The sequence below is a fragment of the Chinchilla lanigera genome, unplaced genomic scaffold (genome assembly GCF_000276665.1).
Source record: "Chinchilla lanigera isolate Chin_1 unplaced genomic scaffold, ChiLan1.0 scaffold00015, whole genome shotgun sequence".
NCBI classification, from domain to species: domain Eukaryota; kingdom Metazoa; phylum Chordata; class Mammalia; order Rodentia; family Chinchillidae; genus Chinchilla; species Chinchilla lanigera.
In genome coordinates, this window is record NW_004955416.1 from 7,738,271 (window position 1) to 7,748,118 (window position 9,848).

A 9,848-nucleotide genomic window follows, 5' to 3' on the forward strand; every position below is an offset into this window, starting at 1 on the left:
TTGTCTTTTTGAGACAGGCTCTCGCCACACAGTTCACACTGGCCTTGAGCTCACTTTGTAGCCCAGGCTCCTCTTCAACTCACAAGGATCCTCCTGCCTCAGCTTCCCAAGTATGGGGATTACAGGCATGTGCCACCATGCCCAGCTGTTTGTTCTTTAAAAGTGGAAAAAAAAAAAAGAATACAAAATTGTATATAGGGTATGATCACACACACAAAAATGTTTAAAGAACTATACATAGAAGGCTAAAAGGGGGAGCCGGGCATGGTGGCACACACCTGTAATCCCAGCACTCGGGAACTGAGGCAGGAGGATTGTTTCGAGTTCAAGACTAGCCTGGGCTACAAAGTGAGCTCAAGGCCAGTCTGAACTGCACAGCGAGACCCTGTCTCGAAAAAACTAAAATGAAGTACACCAAAATGTTGTTTTTGTCTTTGGGAGTTAAGAGTATAAAGGGATTTTTAAAATTTTCTATTACTTTGGATCTTCAAATTTTTCTGAGTATCATGCAAAAAATAAGCGATATTTTTAAAAACCAGCTAAGCATTACACAGGCATTGAAGATAATTTACCTTAATAAGCACATATCTAAGACTATTATATATATGAAACATAGTTTTATCCAAGTAATACAATGAGTGCTCCCCCACCACCACCGGTACCGGGAACTGAACTCACGACCTTGCGCTTGCCAGGCAGGCGCTGTGCCACTGAGCTAAATCCCCAGCCCCACAATGAACATTCCTTTAAATGTAGATCTCAGGAGCTGGGGGGTAGCTCAGTGATGGAATACTTGTCTAGCGCCTGCAAGGGCCTGGGTTTAACCCCCAGCAGAACAAAAAATTTTTAAAAACCTAAATAGTTAAAGTGTCCCAGAAAAGCAGAGAGAGACTGTACTGAACAGGGAGCCACAGAACTAGAGAGACAGCCAGAGGGTCTGAAAACAGCGGTAAATCCCTCAGTCTGCACAGAGGCTCAGGGCTCCCTTTCTAGCCACTGTCCTCAGGCCTCAGTCTTGAGGGGGGGGCTGCAAATCTGGAGCTGAAACCTGGAGTTGACCTTGATCCTCATGGACTCCTCCAGGACTCTAGCTGCCCTTTATCCCTAAGCACTGAAGGGCCAGCAGCAAACAACAGCTGAGCTGGAGCCTGGTGGGATTATGCTGGGCCCCAGTAAGGTCTGCCTGTCTGTCTCGCTCTCCCCCTCCCCTCCTTCCCTCCCCTCCCCCTCCTCCTGCATTTGGCTGGGGAGCTGCAGCTCTGCTCAGTGGATGAACCTCAAAATAGCCTTAGTGTGCCAAGAGCAGTAAGGACACTAACACCCGTAAGAGTTCCCTCTGGAGGACGGACTTATCAGAATGTGGTGAGCTTTTGGGAAACAGGCATCTAGGAGGTGGCAGGAGGCACTTTTCAAACTACGGGATCTGGCAAGAGCCAAGACTCAGAATTAAAGTCGGAAGATAACTGGGGAATCATAGGACAAGCTGGTCTGGCCTAGGCTGCTGTCCAGTGTGAGGCAGCCGTGAATGCCAAAATTAGAAGCTGGGTGTCCACTGTAAACAGAACAAGTAACGGTCTTGAGTCAGGGAGGTGCTAGAGGGAGGCAGCAACTCTGGTGGCTCGGGGAGGGGAGCCATAGAGGTAAGGTTGCTGGAGGGCCTGGCCAGGTATGGGAGCCAGCAGGAGGGGAGGGTTCAGTTTGGTGTCACGGACGTGATGGAACCATAAGAAAGTCAGGGAAGCTGGGCCCAGTGGCGCACGCCTATAATCCCAGCACTCAGGAGGCTGAGGCAGGGAGATCCTTGTGAGTTCAAGACCAGCCTGGGCTAGAAAATGAGCTCAAGGACATCCTGAACTGCATAGCGAGACCTTGTCTCAAAAAGACAAAAAAAAAAAAAAAAAAAAAAAAAAAAAAAAAAAAAAAAGAAGAAGAAAAGTCAGGGAAGAAATTCTGAGGGAGGGGACAGAAATGACCTGATCAGCACCCCCACCAGGGCACCTCCAAGGCCCCTCAGAAGATTTGAACTATGTAGCTCAGGGCTCAGGCTGGCCTTGAGCTTGTGATAATTCTCCTGCCTCAGCCTCCCAGGTGCTGAGAGTACAGGCATGCACCACCACGCCCAGACTCTCAGAACATTTGGAAAATCTCTAGTTTGGTCAGAGATGGTGTCAGTGCCTGAACTGGAACCTGAGTCTCTGGCCTAGAAGAGTGTGCCAGGCTGGGCTGAGGAAACAGCTGGCCATGGAGCAGCGGCTTGGACTCTGAGGACCTGGCTATCGTGGTGCAGCTCAGCATCTCCACCTGAGGGGCTGAAGGGAACACAAGGAAACAGGTGGCTGATGCTCTGGGGGATAGAAGGCAAGCAACTTGGGGAGCAGCGGAGGTTTCCCTTGCCTAGCATTTGTGTCCCTGAGCTATGCTTTTGAGAGTAGGAACATTTATTGGAGAAAAGGAATGGGGAACAGGAATGGGGGAATGGGGATACGAATGGCTTCTGAGAGACAGGAGTCCCGAATGGGTCGCCCTCAGCTATGCGCCTACACACACACACACACACACACACACACACACACACACCCCTGTAGCTGCCCAGTGGACTGGGATGGGTGTGAGTGCCCACCTGGCCCAGCAGTTGTCTAGCAGATGTCCCAGGTGTCCCCTAGAAACCCTCTACAGGAACAACCTCTACATGCCCAACTCTAGAGTTTGAAGGTACTCTTACAACCACTCAGCAATAATCTCACCTGAGATATTACCTGCTTTCTAAGGGCCAGAGCTTCCTGAAATGATAGGTTTTTGTTTTGTTTTTCTCCAATGTGTTAACATTCCTCCCACATCCAATTCCAGGTTACGTTCTCTGATCCCTACTCCTCGCCATTCTTCTCCTAATGAAGCCCCCACGTCCAGGGCTGCTAGGACCAAATCTGTATTGACACTATTCACAGCCAGCGTCCTGGCCTTCACTAGGTCCCCAGGTGTCAAGGCTGAGGTCTGGTTCTGCCAACCCAGGGCTGGTGGTTGGGGTTTAAGGGTGCGTGGGGCTCCCCCGTGTGTGTTTGGGGGCGGTGTCCCCCAACCTGAAACCTTGGGCCCTGTGAACTGTCAGAGGGATCACAGCAGAAACCTTAGAGGCCTTGAGATTGCCCCAGAGCCCAGCACCTTGCTCTGGAAAGGAGGGAGAGGGGAGGGGCCCCACCCACCTGGTGAGGTCATGGGAAAGCAGCTCTGGCGCTGACACCTGGGGAAACCCGTTTCCAGGCTGCTTCCCACGCTGGCTGTCCTGGGAACCAGCTAAGCCAAGCCCCATGCGGGGAGCCCCACACCCCCCCAAGTCCTGTTCCCATCACACTGTCCCATCTGATCCAGCCCCACCCTTCAACCTAGCCTGAGTCCTTTGCTACCCAGTGGTCCATCCAGGCTGTTGGGGTCAAGGAGGGTTATGGGGAGCAGCAGGCTGACTGACCATGCCAGGAAATGACAGAAACAGCAGCTTCAGAAATGGAAGGTTTTATTTGCAGGCTGTGCTGCTTTACCTTCTAGGGTTCCTGCAACCTTGACCTTGGGGAAAGGGATGACCCCCACCCCTTCCTCCTCCAGGCTCTAATTTGCAGCTCCTCCCCCTCCCTTTGCTGGGGTTGACTCTCACTTCCTGCCCCACTGCTGGCCTAGCCAGTTTGGGCAGTGCCTAGGGAGTCCTGAGACCCAGTTCTTCCCAGGGCTCAGCCCCGCCCTCCCTGGCCTCGGGAGGTGAGGGCAGCCCAGGTGTCAGCCTGCTCCACAGCTGCTCCACCTGTCCCTCTCTCCTTGTCTTCCTCCTTCTAGGCCCAGCCCTCTGATCTGCCTCCTGTCCCACAGCTCCCAGCCTCGATGTCTGCTCCTCTCTCAGTCTCTCGCTGGCCTTGTCTTACCCACTCCATCCCAAACTTCTCACCAAATCAAGGCTGATCACCTTCCAGCGCCCCCAGGTGACCTGCGGTTCCCCAGGCTCACCCTTACGAAGGGGGCTGAAGACCACCACCAGGCATCCTAATTCAGCGGGGCTGACCTAAGAAACTGGGAACTGGATCCCAAACTGCTTGGAGATGGCTGACACTGTTAATTAAGACCATCCCATGAAAATCAAAAGTGCTGGTTTTCTCTGTGAGCCAAAGAAACCTAAACCAGAGCCTTCCCTCTTCCAGGCCCAGGCGCATCCTGGCTTATCAGAGGAGGCAGTCAGAAGCCCATGTGCCCAGGGTTCAGTAGGGAACTGAGTCCCATGGGGTGGCCAGGCCCTGCCAGTAACCCCCTCGAAGGCCCCATGCCCCAGGTTCCGGGAGTCTCTGGCCTCCTGGCTACCACTCGCTTGCCATGCTGCCCCAGCTGCTCACACAAAGCAGAAAAACTTCTTCCAGCGACAGCGGGAGAGGGTGCGCACTCCTTTGGCATTCAGTTTCTTCTCCAGCCGGGCTTTGTGCTCGATAGCACTGAGAATGGCAGAGTCAAACACCTCTTTCAAGTTCTTCTGCGTCAAGGCCGAGCATTCGAGGTAGCAGCAGGCCCGGATCTTCTCAGCCAGACCTTGGGCTTGGGGCTGGGGCACCGGGCCCTCCCGGCCACCCTGATCCAGCTGAATCAGTACGTTGACGTCATCCCTCAGGTCGGCCTGGGTGCCCACAAGCAGCACGGGTGCCTGCGGGTTGTGAGTGCGGATCTCGGGCAGCCACTTCTCGGTGATGTTCTGGAAGGAGCTGGGCTGCACCACACTGAAGCACGCCAGGAAGACATCGGTGTCCGGGTAGCAGAGAGACCGAAGTCGGTCAAAGTCCTCCTGGGATGGCAAGGCCAGGGAGTTAGCAGGGTTATTCATTCCCAGCCACATGGAGCAGAATCTGCTTCTAGCTTGAACCCCAAGCCCGAGATTCCTGGAGCCCAAGGCCTTCTCCATTTCAGCACGATGGAGGGCCTCCCCGTCCCCTCCTGCGCCCCCCGGCCCTGGCCCGGCAAGGATCACGCGAGTCTTCTCACCTGTCCGGCCGTGTCCCAAAGCTCAATGCGCACCGGGGCTCCATCCACCAGGACTTGCACTGCAGGGCGGGGCAGGAGACCCCGAGTGAGGCGGCGTTGCGGGCCCCAGCAGCGCCACCACGGGGCGCGCTCCCGCTTCCTCCCGGGGTCCCTCTCGACCCCCACCCCGACACCAGCCTGCAGCCCCACCCCAGCGTGCGGCGCGGGCCGACCTACCCGAGAAGGTGTCGAGCGCCGTGGGCCGGTAGCGCGCAGGATACCCGTTGCAGGTGTAGCTGACGATGAGGCTGCTCTTGCCCACTGCGCCGTCGCCCACCAGCACGCACTTGATGCCCAGCTCCGGGGTTGCGCTGCGCCGCCGAGGAGTGGGGCTCGGGGCGCGCAAAGGGGGCGGCTCGTCCTCGCTCAGCTCCCGCGGCGGCATGGCCCGCGTCCGGGGCAGCAGAGGGGCCAGCCCGGCCCGGGGTCGGCGGCGCTCGGGGACCAGGTTCCGCTGGCTGCCGCTGCCGGTCTGCTCCGGCAGGGCTCGCCAGCCCGACGCGCCCCGCGGGTTTATATAGGGTCCCGCCCACCTTATCTGCATGTCCCGAGCGGCCCCGGCCCCGCCCACCAGCCGGTCCTCCCTGGCGGCCAGGCCACTGCAAAGCGCAGAGAGGAAAAAAAGGGAGACCGAAAGCTGATCCTCAGAGCGCCGCGCAGGTCCGAGGACAAAGAATAGCCAAATGGAGGTATCGGTAGAGACAGACGTCCATGATGTATTGTCAGGAGGAAGAAGCGAGTTGCAGAAGACAATACAACCCATTCAGATTAAACGTGTTCAAATTAAACCTTTCACACACTGAAACAAAAACCCTGTACATATATGTTTGCATGAGCAGCAGAGTCGGGATAGTCATTTTATTAATAAAAGAATGATCTATAAATATTTACCAGCCCCTGTAGAGGGCCGGGGATGTGCTCGGTGGAAGAGCACTTGCTTAGCACGCATGAGGCCCTGGGTTACAGCCCCAGCCCGGCAACCCATCGGTCAATCAATAAATCAGTAACAGAGATGAGGGACACTGAGAAACTCGAGCTTGAGCTCAGCAGGCAGAAGTGCTCGGTTTCCCTTTAGGCTGAGCTTGCTGCAGGCTCAGTCTCAAGACAGGCTCTGAATGCCTTCCCCTCTGCAAAAGGAACTCTGAGGTGCTGAGAACGTTGCTGGGGAAGCTCTTCGAGCATGATTCCCCATTGGAATATTTTTTAAAACCCTCACATAGCCTAATAATACCTTCCTTATCATTCAGAACACACAATGATTACCCAGTTTCTATGCTCTTCTGAGCCGCCCATTGCCCTTGTCCTAGAAGGAGTTTGCAGACTGAGGCTGGTTGCCCCCGGGAGCCCTCAGAGGTTACCTTCGAAGCACGTTAAGAGTAGTAGCTTGAGCCGGGCGTGGTGGTGGTGCATGCCTGTAATCCCAGCATTCGGAGGCTGAGGCAGGAGGATCCTTGCGAGTTCAAGACCAGCCTGGACTACAAAGTGAGCTCACGGCCAGCCTGAACTGCACAGCGAGACCCTGTCTCAAAAAGACCAACAAAACAAAAAAAAACAAAAAAGAGTAGTAGCCGGGCCTGCTCACTTTGCAGGCACAGAGGGCTGTGGGGAGTCCCTTAGCACCCACCAGGGAGAGCCCAGAGGGCTCAGTGTCCAAAGTGCTGCTGACTGCAGTCTACAGGAGGTACGTGGTAAGTTGTTCAACTCCAAGCCTAATTCCTGAAAAACCCCTGCTCTTTAACAGTTGCGATAGAGAGGAGTCCATTACTAGACCAAGTTCAGGACTTTCTCCCACACAAGGCCCAGACAAATGCCAAACTGAGAAATAGAATCTCCTCCTCCTGCTCATTTCAATATTAAAAGTAATGATGAGATCCTTGGCAAAGTTATACGAGTTCAACGTGGGAAAATCAAACTAGAAGTTGTTTTTTGGGGGTTTGTTTGTTTTTTTGAGACAAGGTCTCACTATGTAGTTCAGGATATCTTTGAATTCACTATATAGTCCAGGCAGGCCTTGAACTCTCAGCAACCCTCCTGCCTCAGCCTCCTGGGTGCTGGGATTGCAGGCGTGGGCCACCAGGCCCAGCTAAGACAGAAGTTTTCAATGGTCCAAAAACTAAAAATAAGGAACAGTGAAACAAATGACCTAAAAAGAAACAGGTGAAACATACCTGCTAAATCTGTGCAAGAGAATGAGATCCTGGGTGTTTTGCCTTGCTGGTACCTTGCTGGTACCTACAGTGCTCTTATGTGTTGAAAGAAAAACTTTAGACAAAGGTAACTGGTCGAGCAAAGAACAATTTATGAGTCAGATAGCACTCAAAATGGAAAGGGGTCAGAGAGCTCCACTTTGTAGCCGAACCCAGAAATGAAGTACAGAAATAATTTGATTGGTAACGGTGAGGCCTTTGCCTTGCGTGGACATGATCTGATCTTTGGGGGCCTGGGATTGGCTGGAGTTCAGCTGTTTATGTTTGGCTGAAACCCAACTATTTGTCACCAAAATGCATTCCTATTTCAGCTGTTAAAGACCTTTTCTTTGTGAGTCAAGCTGTGCCCTATGTCTATACTGTACTTCCTTCTCTAAGTTTTGCACAGTAGGGTCACACTAATTATCAAAAAGTCATTTCAAAATAGTTAGAAGATTTTGAATGTTTCACAAGGAAATGACAAATGTTTCAAGTGAGATATATATATATATATATACATATATATATATATATTTTTTTTTTTTTCTTTTTCCGGTACTGGGAATCGAACTCACGACCTTGCTCTTGCCAGGCAGGCGCTGTGCTGCTGAGCTAAATCCCCAGCCCCCTCAAGTGATAGATATATTAATTGCCCTTATAGGATCATTACACAGTGTCTTTTATTGGAACTAGAAATCAATCTCAGGACCTCTCGCTTGCCGGGCAGTCACTTGCTGCTGAGCTACATCCCTGGCCCATGACACAGTGTTTATAGGTATCAAGTCAACACATCATAGACCATAAACTTGTACAATTATGTATCAATGTAACTAAATAAAAAGAAAAAAATATGCTCCTTAAAAAAAAGAAAAAAAGAAGCAGGTGTGGTAGGGAACACCTGTAATCCCAGCACTTGGGAAGCTGAGGCTTGGGGATCATTGTGAGTTCGAGAACAGCCTGGGCTACAAAGTGAGCTCAAGGCCAGCCTGAACTGCATAGTGAGACCCTGTCTCAAAAAGACTAACAAAACAAAAAAGAGTAGTAGCCTGATGCTAACTTCCTCAGGTCTACCTCCTGTACCCCTATATCCATGTCTGGGGATACTCATAATCCTAATTATAGCTGCAGAGCCCCCAAAACTTCTCTTTTTTTTATTTTTTATTTTTTCTGGTGCTAAGGATTGAACTCACGACCTTGCACTTGCTGGGCAGGTACTGTGCCACTGAGCTAAATCCCCAGCCCCCTCCAAAACTTCTCAGATACATCCACATAAGTTTATCCATCTAGTGCCTGGTGTGGTGGCACACACCTGTAATCCCAGTATTTGGGAGGCTGAAGCAGGAAGATTGCTGTGAGTTTGAGACCAGCGTAGGCTACACAGTGAATTCAAGACTAGCGGACCCTATTAAAAAAAAAAAGTTTATCCACCTACCAAATGAAAGAGGTCTTAGAGGCCTGAAGTGTTTTCCTACTACTGTGTTCCCATAAAAAAAAAAAAAAAAAAAAAAAGTTCTTTTTGCTCTCCTGGGAAGAGGGGGATTTTAAAAGACCAGGAGAACAAAAGACAGCCCAGTGTTCCCAGTTCTTTGACTGTGTGACTCCTATAAAATCATTTCACCAGTTTCAGTGCTGTAAAATGATAGGTAGAGCATGTTTATCTCTAAGAGGTCTCCTGGTGCTAGCAATCTTTGATTCAGGGGTCCTGAGGAAGGTGCCCTGGCCCAGGTATCTGGGCCAAAATTACTACACACACACACACACACACACACACACACACACACACACAAGCAAACACAAACACATGCATACCCATGCTCTCTTCTTTACAATGTTCTTGTCCTTATACCTGGGTCTTAATAATAGCTTTGTTGTAGCTGTAAATTTGAGGGTAATCCCGTTTAACCCCCCTGCAGGTAGAGGGGCACACATAAATAACACACCAAAGCAGAGATGCTGGCTGGGCATAGGTTAGAACCCGAGACAGGCCATTCTTCTCTGGCCTCGTGGGTGGGGACACTTTCTGACCTAGGTCCCTCTGTCTGAGCTGGTTTAGGTACAGTCTTGTCAGCAGTAGGGGGAGGGAGGAGACAACCTGGAGAGCGGGTGAGTCACTGTTTCTCAGCTGCGGAGTTGCAAATCTGGCTGCAGCTGCTGGGAAAGTCCTCTCTGAAAGGCAGGTTGGGTCTTATTGGTGCCCACCTGCCAGATCTGCCCCAATTTCCGGACATACATTTGCCGGGATTAAAACTTGGCCTTGACACTTTTCTGTAGAGAAATGACAGATTTTAGGACTGGGGCAGGAAATGCTCAAGATGAGCCTGGAGCAGTTTGTTTACAGAAAGTAGGGAAGTGTTAAAGAAACAAAAACAGTAGGCAGATACAGGCACTTCATATGCACACAGAAACTGACTGAGAAAGCTCCTGGCCAGGCATGGTGGCGCATGCCTGTAATCCCAGCTCTAGGGAGGCTGAAGCAGGAGGATTGCTGTTAGTTTGAGATCTGGGCTACATATTGAGTTCAAGGCCAGCCTGAACTGCATAGTGAGACCCTGTCTCAAAAAGACAAAAAAAAGGGCTGGGGATTTAGCTCAGTGGCACAGCGCCTGCCTGGCAAGC

At 51.7% G+C, this 9,848-nt stretch overlaps 1 protein-coding gene across 1 annotated transcript; it reads right to left on the minus strand.

Moving 5' to 3' along the window:
- Positions 1-3,491: 3,491 nt before the first annotated feature.
- Rhov (ras homolog family member V) lies at positions 3,492-5,546 on the minus strand. Its single transcript, XM_005381268.2, has 3 exons — positions 5,224-5,546; positions 5,008-5,066; positions 3,492-4,810 (listed from the first exon to the last, which is right to left on the minus strand). Exons 1-3 carry the CDS (start codon positions 5,429-5,431, stop codon positions 4,367-4,369), a joined length of 711 nt encoding a protein of 236 aa, XP_005381325.1. The 5' UTR covers positions 5,432-5,546; the 3' UTR covers positions 3,492-4,366.
- Positions 5,547-9,848: the final 4,302 nt, after the last annotated feature.